At 37.9% G+C, this 12435-nt stretch overlaps 1 protein-coding gene across 1 annotated transcript in view; it reads left to right on the forward strand.

The window, feature by feature from the left end:
• Nucleotides 1-12435, forward strand: part of ago3b (argonaute RISC catalytic component 3b) — a 30686-nt gene that overhangs the window by 4646 nt on the left and 13605 nt on the right. The window contains exons 2-6 of the mRNA XM_053489773.1: nt 7937-8108; nt 8436-8556; nt 11187-11395; nt 11639-11775; nt 11947-12081. Of these exons, the coding sequence (XP_053345748.1) occupies nt 7937-8108; nt 8436-8556; nt 11187-11395; nt 11639-11775; nt 11947-12081 (774 nt within the window). The remainder of the gene's footprint in view (nt 1-7936; nt 8109-8435; nt 8557-11186; nt 11396-11638; nt 11776-11946; nt 12082-12435) is intronic.

Below are 12435 nucleotides of genomic sequence, written 5' to 3' on the forward strand. Positions count from 1 at the left end.
CACCTGTAAAAGGCCACTTTGAAAGGTTCAGTTGAATCACACAGCACAATGTCGCAAGATGTCGCAAGTTTTGAGGGAGCGTGCAATTGGCATGCTGACAGCAGGAATGTCCACCAGAGCTGTTGCTTGTAAATTGAATGTTCATTTCTCTACCATAAGCCGTCTCCAAAGGTGTTTCAGAGGATTAGACAGTACATCCAACCAACCTCACAACCGCAGACGACGTGTAACCACACCAGCCCAGGTCCTTCACATCCAGCATGTTCACCTCCAAGATCGTCTGAGACCAGCCACTCGGACAGCTGCTGAAACAATCGGAGTGCATAACCAAAGAATTTCTGCACAAACTGTCAGAAACAGTCTCAGGAAAGCTTATCTGCATGCTCGTCATCCTCATTGGGGTCTCGACTTGACTCCAGTTCTTCATCGTAACAGATTTTGACAGATTTGTTAACAATATTTGAGAGATATGGTTATTTTGTTTATGTAGAAAATGTTTCAGATCTTTGAGTTCATCTCATTAAAAATGGGAGCAAAAACAAAAGTGTTGCGTTTATATTTTTGTTCAGTATATTATTATTATTATTATATCCTTTTTTACTTTTCCACTACTCTCTTAATCACTTACATTATAACATAATAAATCAGCTTAATATTTGATGTGAATCTTGCCATGAAATAGCCTAAGAAGCTGAGATGGCAATAAATCAGAATATAAACAAACAAACATTTTTCCAGATTTTGTTACCATTTAAATACTATGAACCTTCCAAATTTTTAGAAAATGAGTCATTAAATGTAGCCCGTTCCTTATAACATTAGTTTTCTCACTTAAAAACCGAGCGCATCAACACAAACTAACATAAAATACAAGAGTTTAACATTTAACTTTAATGCGATGTACGTTTCTCTGTCAACCGCTTCAATTATTATTTCTAAACGAAATGGCAAATTCAATCCTACCACACGAAATGAAAAATATTGTGTCAATAGTACAGAGTGCACCACCTGTAGGATTATAAAGAAACACCTCCAAAGCGTAGTCAAACGCTTTAATGGAAAAACGCTGCAATTTGACATATTTGGCCTCATGGTCGTGTCTTTTTTTTTTTTTTTTAAGCCTAACTGGAAATACCAAACAATGTAAAGTTCAACATCAGTTCCTGACACAGCTCATTTGCATTTAATGATGCCCACAAAACTCTGTAATCAAGATCAAGTGCACAGAAAGTCAGGAGCATGAAATGAACAAACAGGGTAAAGTCTATAAGGTAGAACTACAAATTATTTTGACTCACTACTAGAGGCGGGGGAACATTGATTTAGTGATGTAACGCGACTCTTTCGTGTGGCGACACACACATGACGTTATAAGGATGCGTGTACAAGTACCACAGTATATTTTATTTAAAAAAAATATCTAATATCCAATTTTTTTGTAATCCTACTGGTGAAATGGGTTCACAGATTAGCAGGAAGCACAGCATCATGTGTGGTACAAGTTTGTTTAGAGTCGTAACAAAAAATAATATATATAAAATCATGATGCTTGAATAGTAATACAAATTGAATCACATAAGTTTTCAATTCAGTTTTATTAGTATAGTGCTTTTTTAATTGTAAAGCAGCTTTACAGAATCAAAAGAAAAGTATAGATATGTGTATGAAATGTGTGAAAATGTGTATGAATTAAAATGATCAGATTGTCCCTGATGTGGAAGCCTGCTAATTTAGCATTTATTTAAACATAGTTGGATCTATGAATCGGTAATAATAAATAATAACCAGGTGCGCGTTTCGCCTTCAGTTAAAAACAAAAATAAAATTATATATATATATTTATTTATATTTTTGGACTCATGAATTGCCACACAAAATGATCACGATGTGTAACTGAATCAAATTTTTTCCCCAAAAAAAATAATTTATTTCTAAATGCCATTTGTGTAACAAAAATTAGCTATTTAAATGCAACAGTGTTTTCCAGATATAAAACTTCAGTAATTTGTGATTTGAATTTGATTTCTGCATCAATCCTTTTTTACATGTTAAAAACAAGCCTCTGTTTTTCGTTTTACAACCTAAAATATTTCATAAACCTTTGCTACAACAAATAAATAAAATATACAGTCCCGTAATGTGCTTGATATTTATTGTAGAAAAGGTTTACAGTATCATATTAATCATAATTTAACATTTATAATTTTTAGGCTGAACTTTACTAGTTTCAATCATTATATAACCTTATTTTCCTATACATAAGTCCTCAACTTATGAATGAGTTCCGTTCCTGGGAGCACGTTCGTAAATCAGATTCGTTCGTAAGTCTGACAAAATAAGTCGTGTACGCATATTATTATACTGTCGTGAAACAACTATTAGCCCCAATTATTAATATTATTATTATTACTTATTTTAATCAGATGTTTAAAGGTTTTATATTGTACTCTTTTTATCACTTTATAATTTTATCTCACTCCTTCTCCAATTGCGCCATATTAGTGTCTACGTGAATGCACTCCTGTTAATCTACGCCCCTTCAAAGAGAAGCAAAGCTAAGCAACAAGCCAGGGGAGGGTATCTTCTTATTTGAGGTCACATTAAAAGGAAAATCTTAATAGATTGTTAAAACCCCAGCCAATATGAAAATAGAAGAGGCACAAAAGCATGGATTATGATTAGGGATGCACCGAAATGAAAATTCTGGGCCGAAAACGAAACCGAAATTTTTGGATGCACTTGGCCGAAAACCGATACCGAAACCGAAAATGGCTTCATTAAAAAACATGTTTAAAATATTTTCTTTTTGTTTGTATTAAAAAACTACAAATTAATTAAGCAATCAAACTTTTATTGATAATAAATAACAGTAATAAGGCTGTTTAACAATAACAAAACTTGCTTCCAAGTGCTTCCAAACCGCCGACCGTGTTTTTGCGTAATGACAGCGCGAACGAGACGGGAGGATGGGAGAGGCGTGGCGACAATTTCGGCTTTTATTTTCGGCGCTTTCTTACGTTTCGGCTGAAACCGATAATGCTATTTCGGCCGAAAATTTTCGGCGGCCGAAATTTCGGTGCATCCCTAATTATGATATATTACTGTGATTGATTTATTAGTTTATTTATATGCTCACTAGAGACCCATCTGAAAGTCTACAAATGACTAAAATGAACGTATAAACTTTAAATGTTGGAAAATTCCCCCAAATGAATAATGTTAATGAACAGAACCGATTGTTATTAATTAGTTATTATTTCCCCACTAGTGATGTGAATGACTTTCACCACAGGTGATGACACAAAAACTGATGAATGATACTGATAATCAAAGTGATAACTCATTAATACATTGTAAACTTATAATTTTTTAGAATTTGGCTGTAAAACTTTTCGCTGTGAGAGTATTTCAGTCAAATTTGAATAGATTGTGTAAGTGTCTCTTAATTCTAAAAAAAATCTGAACCTTATGACTAAACTTAACCAGGTTTTTATGGCTTTAATGAGATGCTCATGTGCTTTTCAAGGGAAATGTGCGGTTGTTTTGAAACAACATGCTGAGGCAGTGGAAAGACACAATATTGTAAAAGTCTTGACACCTTATACAGTATTTTGCTTCCAAACTTTTCAGACCTTCTTGTATTTTTTTTTTTTTTTTTTATGTAGCCATGAGGAATAGTTCTCCAAGACATTTTTGGCTCATTTTGCATTAGTATTTATTAGTATACTGGTGATGCTGAATAATGTTTGGAGTGGTTGGAACAGACGAGAGGGGAAATGAGGCTGCTGCTAAGGTTGTTGCATAAACAACTAATTTTTAAATTGTATCTTTGGGCACTTTGCATCTTGTTGCAGTAAAACATTTGTTTCAGTTTCTTAAATCTAGATTTGTTTAAATATGAAGAAATTAGGACGAACATTCTGATTTGTCAGTAAACATGGTGTTTATCTGGTTTATCTTATTTGTCTGGCCTAATAGCATCAGGCTCCGAGTTCATAAGGACTTCGTTTGCATGTGTCACGTGGTATGCAGATGCTGGTGCCTGAAGAATGGAGCAGAGCTGGGTTTTGTTGGAAAAAAACGAAACTGTTCTCTATAATGAAAATATTATTATAGACATGGACTAATACTACTGACCTGGGTACTGGTAAAACAGAATGAATTCATTCACCTAGTTCACAAGCTAAATCCAAAATAAACAGAGTTCCTAATAAATTTTTGGCAGAAGTGTTATATGGAGTGTAACTACATTTGAACACATTTATCAGGAGTGTAACACACCCACAACTATGCTGTGTATTTACGTCATGAACTAGAATCCCTGGACACTTTATTTTGAATACCTGGACAATTTAATTCACATAAACAGTATTTTTGGAATCAGGAACAATCAGGTGTGTAAAAACACAAAGCTGTGATATCTCTTCACAAGTCTTTTACTCAAAGTGTGTGTAAATGTGTCGCCTAAGCCAAAATGGTCAAATGTTTTCCGGATTATAAAGAATTTATAAAGGATTTGGGGAAAAAATACAAACTGAGCTCTTCAGACAGTTCATTAGCATTTGGTGACTCCCATAAAACTCTATAAAAGGTCTTGTGCATGGACACCTCAGAGCACAAAACGAGCAATCAGGGTAAAGCCAGACATACAGAAGCGGGAGTTGTTTTGTCTCACATTTTACAACGCCGTCCTTCTTTTGTCTTCTTCTGCAGCTGGTTTTCCAGGATGGAAATGCACGTATTTTCATTTGGCACACTCCCTGTTTTTATTCTGGCTTAGGACCAGCATTAAGCGCGCTAGAGCTGTGAATCATGAGTAGACTGTTGATTCGATTCATTTAGATTTATGAGCTTTGCAGTTTCCCACACATTTTTTTAATTGGTTCACAGTAAAGTTACAAGCTTTGTCTTAAGCAGCTGTATTTCTTCCAGGTTTTAAATAATCATAAAAAATGCTGATTGTGTCTAAATAAGCAGTATCGCACTCGTTTCCGTTACCACATCTCAGCCGTGCTGTATATATTTCGCAAATCCAACTTTTTATCGACGGATTATCGGTTTATTTAACCAATGATTTTGCTCCAACAGCACATATCGTCCTGCAACTAGCATAAATGGCTAACCGCAACTAGCGGAGCTGGCGACTGACAGTCAGTGAAAGTAACAGCACTAGCGGAACTATGTCGCCAAAAGCGGAGGAGAATAAAACATGGTGGTGGTGGACTGGATAGTAAATTTCTTAAGTTTCTCTTTATATTTCCATTTATTCCGTTTCAGAATATCAGTGCAGTTAACTAAACCAAATAGCTTTAAATGGAAAACTAGCGCACTAGGGTACATAATCCCTTGTTCCACGCACTAGGTTTAGAATTCGGCCTTGTTTTAGGAGCTCATTAGCTTAAAAGGTGTTTCAGAACAACTTGAAAGATATTACTAAGGAGACGACGTGCTGTGTTTAGGATTTTGAGTGTGGGTTTTGGCAGGCAGCTGCTCTCTCCTCAGTACTGCGAGGTACCTTAAGTACTTTCACCCGACAGTAGTTGTAGTTCAAAGTTCTACATCTGGAACGCGGAGTGATACATATACACTACCGCTCTAAAGTTTGGCATCACTTTCTAATCAAATGGTCGTTCCTTTTTTTTATTTCTTTCTACACTGTAAAACGAAGCTGAAGACATCCAAAATACACAATAATCTCCTTTGAACAGTTGATATTGAGATGTTTATCTGCTACTTATGCTCTGTAAAGCTTCATAACATCTCTAATCTGGGGTGCTGGTTGTTAATTGGTGATTTCGCAGGTAACTGGTGACTGTAAATGAACTTCTCCTCTGTAGCAGAGGTACGTTTTGGTCTTGCTTTCCTGGCAAGGTCTTCATGAAAGACAGTTTCATCATGGTGCTTGATGGGTTTTGCAGATGCACTTGACACAATACTGTTCTTGCAAGAACTATTCCAAAGCATTAATCTTTTTTTTTTGTTTGACTGTTTTCTACTTCACACTCAACATTAAAACAAATGATTGACACGAGTTACACAGCATTTTAATGCTTATTAGATACTAGATTTTAATACCTGAAAACCTGTAAGAAATTATACCTGTTTGAGGGTAAAACCCGACAATAAACGAATAAAGCGCTGCTAAATCGGATAAAATTTAAATCAACAGCCGAATATCGAATTGAATCGGCAGTCTACACGGGATTCACAGCTCTAATGGAAACGCTTTGAGCATCATTGTAAGGTGGCTGATGATCAAGATGAATCATCAAAATGAAAATCCTCCGGTTGATTTTTTGAGTCTTCAATCATGCGCAAGATCTGAGTGTTTCATTTAAAAGCTTATTCATTTAAAAGGCGAATGCAGCTGACATCAGACGAGCTGTACACAACCCACATGTTCCAGTCAGTCATGTCTTACGTACACGAGAGTAAGTTCCATTATCTGCCATCTGCTATTGTTAGTTTCGATGCAATCTTGAGTGATTGGAAAATGTGGGTTGTTTACTTTGTGTGTCTGTTTGTGTGTGTGTATATATATATATATATATATATATATATATATATATATATATATATATATATATATATTAAAAGTCTGAGCAGTGAAACATCACATGTAGGATGCAATGTTGACTCATCTTTATCTTTCATTTCCAGTCAGGCATTTACAAATGATTTGACAACCCTTTTAACAATTTGAATAGAATTTGAAGTAAATGGAAATGGAAGAATAAGGGAATTTCTAAATAAGTTTACTAATATTTTAAGTATTGATTAGTCAGTACAGTAAGTCCCTGGCTTGCGAAAGAGTAATAAATAATAAAATAGAGTACAGACAGGCAATGTCCTGTTCACTTCTTGTAATGTGCTTAATATTAAATGTAGGAAAAGTTTGCAATAACATATTAATGTTAATTAATTTCTTTAGGCTGAACTGTACTAGTTTCAATCGTTATATGCCACCTTACATTTACATTTACATTTAGGCATTTGGCAGACGCTCTTATCCAGAGCGACTTACATTTTTATTTTTATTTTTTTTATCTCATTATACATCTGAGCAGTTGAGGGTTAAGGGCCTTGCTCAAGGGCCCAACAGTGGCAACTTGGTGGTTGTGGGGTTTGAACCTGGGATCTTCCGAACCATAGTCCAATGCCTTAACCACTGAGCTACCTTGTTTTCTTATACAGTAAGTCCCCGACTTACGAACGACTTTTCTAAGAAAGTTTGTAAGTCGGATTTGTTCATACGTCAGAGAAAGGGAGTCTTACATGCCTTTACACAATATAAAGCATTAAAAAAAAGGTTTCGTGTTTTGGTTCGTCATTAATTGTGAGGAGAATCCTAGTTACACAGCTGATCCCATTTAAAGGGAACATGGGAAGACATTGAGGGGAGGACAACGCTACAAGGTGTTTACTGTGCTCTTGAACAGGCGTCATTTTGTCTCAGTTATATTTTTATTCATTCATTTTTGTTTAATTAGCATAAGCATAGGAGTAACTATGCATCACATCTGTAACATCTTTAACATCTTTTCAATAAAAAAAATCACCAAAATCTGTTATTTATCAAGGAGTGCCTAAACATTTGCATAAGACTGTATATATTTTTTTTATTCTTTAAAGCTGCTTTACAACAGTGACTGTTTTTAAAAGCGCTATACAAATAAAATGGACTTTAATTGAATTGAAGTTGACTTTTTATGTCCGTCAGTAAATGCAGAATAACAAAATGGCATGTAGCAGCTCGTTGACTTTTTACCCGGTATGCCGTTTGAGGATTTGTAAGGGATGTATGATGTAAGGGTTCCAGAAACAAACACTTTTGGGTTGATGAGCTCTAAACTTAAAGAGTACATGTATGTGTGGTTATGTAAATATTAATATTAAATATTAATAAATGCCAACCTGCGTGTTTGTGTGTGTGCAGGAGCCGTTGGGGCTGCGCCCCTGTTCTCCATGCCACGCAGGCCTGGCTATGGCACCATGGGCAAACCCATCAAGCTGCTGGCCAACTGCTTTCAGGTGGACATCCCGAAGATGGACGTCTACCTGTACGAGGTGGACATCAAACCCGAGAGATGTCCACGCCGTGTCAACAGGTGCGTGCAAATTGTTCTATTCTTATATTGTTCCGGTGACTTTTTGCCAAGTGTGTCTACTCTCATCTCTCTCTCTCTCTTTCTCTCTCTCTCTCTCTCTCTCTCTCTCTCTCTTTTATTTTTTTAAACACTGACATGTGAAAGGTGCTTAGAATCGTTACAGCTGGGGATACAAACACATCAATTGTTTTAAGGTTATAAGGAAGCGCGACCGATCTATTCCGCATTTACCTGACAGACAGCACAGACAGACACTGTTCTTGGCTTTAATACCTAAAGTGTGGTATACGGAGTGTGTTTTATTTTGTCTCTCTGGATAATCTCTAGGGAGGTCGTGGACTCCATGGTGCAGCATTTTAAAGTGACCATCTTTGGAGACAGAAGGCCGGTCTATGATGGCAAGAGGAGCCTGTACACAGCACAACCTCTACCGGTTGCTGCAGGTGGAGTAAGTGTCTCTCTCACACACACATCTAAAAGCTGAAATATATTAATGCGTTAGGGTCTACTAGTTTTGCTTCATGCAGTGGGACCTCGGTCCACGAACGCTGTCACTTTTACCTGAACAAAGTCTTGTTTTGTTCAGTCCGCGGTTGTAGATCGCACACATTTTTGATCGCAAAACAATTTTGTGCAAAGTGGAGTGATGTCCAAGCCTTTACGGAGAACTATCATCCGAACAAAGCTGTGGTGAACAGAATGCTACACCTTATGAACGATAACTAAATCGGGTTACGAACTAAATAACTAAATCGGGTTACGAACAGAACTTAGATAAGAATAAGAATAATAAGACACAGATATTCTCGACTTTTCCTGCTGTAACCATGCTCCTCATACGCTAACTCAGGACGAGAAACAGCGCCTGGGCGTCGGTGTTCCGAGCTGATTTACATATCAACACGCGTTACAGCTATGGGATTTCAGCCCGGATGCCTGGAGAGACATTTGACTACAATGGACACACATGTGGTTTACATTTTATCAGGATACAAGATGCTCGAAATGGACAGGCATAACAGGCAGCATTCATTTTATTGTAAAATATATATTATAATATGCAGCTTAGCCAAAAAAAGTCGCACACACTAAAGTTTTGTTCAGTCACCTTTATCTTTAAATAAAAACACAACGTGGTGTCTAGGTCATGTCTAAAAAAGATTGCTCATGCTCCCAGAACCGCTCTTTCACAATCTGAGTCCTGGAAAATACCTGCGCCATCAGAGAGGAAAAGTCTCCATATGGTCATTCAGTACATTCAGGTCGTCAGCTGACTTTATTTTATTGCCACATAACGTTGCTGAGTCTAGACGCAACCCCAGATCGTAACACTGCCTTCAGAGGCTGGTACAATGGACACTTTGCATAAGGGATGCATCATTTCATGCGCTTCCCATTCTTACCATGACACGCCTATCAGTCTGGAATAGGGTCAGTCTGGACTCAAGACACATGACCCAAGTCCAAGCTAAAGTACTTTTATTCTTGAGTTTGACTAACAGGTGTGTGTCCATAATAAAACCACTTGGAAGTTCTCATCACATTGTATATGTGTGTGTGTTTGTGTGAAAATGCGTTTCACTATTAATCAAATAATGGTTTTTACTGTTGAATGTATTTATTTTTTAACTAAGCAAGCATTTAAGTTATCTCCAATCAGGAATTTCCAACCACATTTCTTCCATTCAGTTCAGCAATGGTTCCTTTCCTCAACGTAGCGCTATCTCAGTCATACCAGAGAAATACAAGAGGACATTCCTGTGCACTGTTTCTATATTATCCATTTTGACCAATAAAGAATTTGACCTAAACTATGACCTATGCACCTGATAAGCATTCCATTCCTGACGTACACTACCGCTCAAAAGTTTGGGATCGCTTGCAAATTTCTTTGTATTTGTTTAGTGACTTATTTTCTACATTCCATAACAATACTGGGAATTTCACAACTATGAAATAACACATATGGAATTAGGTCATAGCGAAACAACAACAACAGCAGTCAGTTGTTATTTTAAGACATGAAGGTCAGCCTTTCTGGATCAGTTCTTGCGAGAACAGTATTGTCAAGTGCATCTGCAAATCCCATCAAGCACCATGATGAAACTGCCTCTCATGAAGCTCTCATGAAGTTTACGGGGATTTTAGACCATTCTTCCCAAAGCGCACTTCTGAGGTCAGACACTGATGTTGGATAAGAAGACCATCTCAGGAAAGCAAGACTAAAACTTTTGTGAGGTTTGGTGTACTTCATCTTTGCACTTAAAACAAGCTGCACTTTTCCAGGAGGGCTTTCCGCAAGCTTTAGGAGTGTGTTTATTGGAATTTTTGACCATTTTTCAGAAGCGCCTTTGTGATGTCAGACGCTAGTGTTGGACGAGAAGGCCTGGCTCACAGTCTCCACTCTAATTCATCCCAAAGGTGTTCTATCGGGTTGAGGTCTGGGGTTGTTTTTCAGGAGTTGGGCTCGGCCCCTTGCTTCCAATGAAAGGAACTTTAGCATAGCAAGACCCCCTTCCCATTCCAACTGGGCACCAGTGCACAAGGCAAGGTCCATAAAGACATATGGAGAGTTTGGTGTGGAAGAACTTGACTAGCCTGCACAGAGTCTTGACCTCAACCCAACAGAACACCATTGGGATGAATTAAAGCGGAGACTGTGACCCAGGTCTTCTTGTCCAACATCAGTTCCTGATCTCACAAATGCACTTCTGGAAGAAATTCTTATAAACACACTCTCCTAAACCTTGTTGAAAGAAGAGTTGAAGCCATTATAACTGCAAAGGGGGTGGGGCCAACATCATATTAAACCCTACGGATTAAAAATTGGATGTTACTTAAATTCTTATACATGTCAAGGCAAACAAGCAAATACTTTTGGAAACATTGTGTAGGTACAGATTAATTTTCCATAGAATCTTCAAAGGTCATTTGCTTACCAAGCACCAAGTACATTTTGTTTTAAACACAAATTTTTTCTCAGAGTTTTCTATCCGATTGTGCATATGCATCGCACTCAACACTGAAATTCTAAATCTAGTGTTATCAGCACTCCTTTTTTTTTTTTTTTTTTTTTAGGTAGACCTTGATGTGACCTTGCCTGGGGAAGGAGGCAAGGATCGGCCCTTTAAAGTCTCTATCAAGTTTGTGTCTCTGGTCAGCTGGCACATGCTGCACGAGGTGCTGACTGGTCGGACCATGCCCGAGCCTCTGGACCTGGATAAGCCGATCAGCACCAACCCTGTGCACGCCGTAGACGTGGTGCTGCGCCACCTGCCCTCCATGAGGTAAAGCCCCCCCCCCCCATCTTAGACAACTCAAAGCACGGAAGATTTACTTTCTAAAACTAAATGCGTATATCCCCAATGCCTCTTGTGGTCTGTCTGTCTTGAGGGAGAATTAAACAGGGTGAGGCCAGGATTTGTTGGAAAGTAAACTTGATTTGAATAAATTCGGGTTTGTATTTGTATACAAACAAATTCTACCTGCAAATGTGTGTTCAAATTTTTCTGTGCGCTACCTCATTTAAGGTACACACCAGTGGGCCGGTCCTTCTTTTCATCTCCAGAAGGTTATGATCATCCATTGGGCGGTGGCAGGGAGGTGTGGTTCGGGTTCCACCAATCAGTGAGGCCTGCTATGTGGAAGATGATGCTGAATATAGACGGTTGGTGCAGAGCGTCTTAAGAGTTTGCGTTCGTGCAGTGCATATGCAAATACTTATTCCAACCTGAATATATTACATACGAATACAGAGTTTTCAACTACAGAGCTTCAGTGAGTGTGTGTGTGTGTCATGTTGAAGTTTAGCTCACTGGTTTGTTTGTCCTGGCTGCAGTGTCTGCTACGGCGTTCTACAAAGCCCAGCCGGTGATCCAGTTCATGTGTGAGGTCCTGGACATCCATAACATTGACGAGCAGCCACGCCCTCTCACAGACTCCCACAGAGTCAAATTCACCAAAGAAATCAAAGGTGTGTGTGGTTTTGGCACCCACTTCTGACACGTTCAGTTCGGTGTAATTTCTCACACTGTTCTGACTAGGACTGAGGTTTTAAATATGAAAATGTGAATTTGAATGCTAGAAAGAAAAAAAAACAGAACATGCATTCAGCTACACTGGTTTCTTCCCAGATTAAGTCCGTCACTTAGGTTCTCCTGCTTGTTACTTGGAGCGTCATCATGCAAGGTCCTCGGATATTACGCTGTTACAGGACCATTTATCAGACTTTCTTAAAAAGCACCTATTATACTTAGAGGTCTCTATATTGACTTATACAAGATGCAGGATAGGACACTTAAGGGCTACACACACATTTTTACTGTCA

The sequence above is a fragment of the Clarias gariepinus genome, chromosome 28 (genome assembly GCF_024256425.1).
Source record: "Clarias gariepinus isolate MV-2021 ecotype Netherlands chromosome 28, CGAR_prim_01v2, whole genome shotgun sequence".
NCBI classification, from domain to species: domain Eukaryota; kingdom Metazoa; phylum Chordata; class Actinopteri; order Siluriformes; family Clariidae; genus Clarias; species Clarias gariepinus.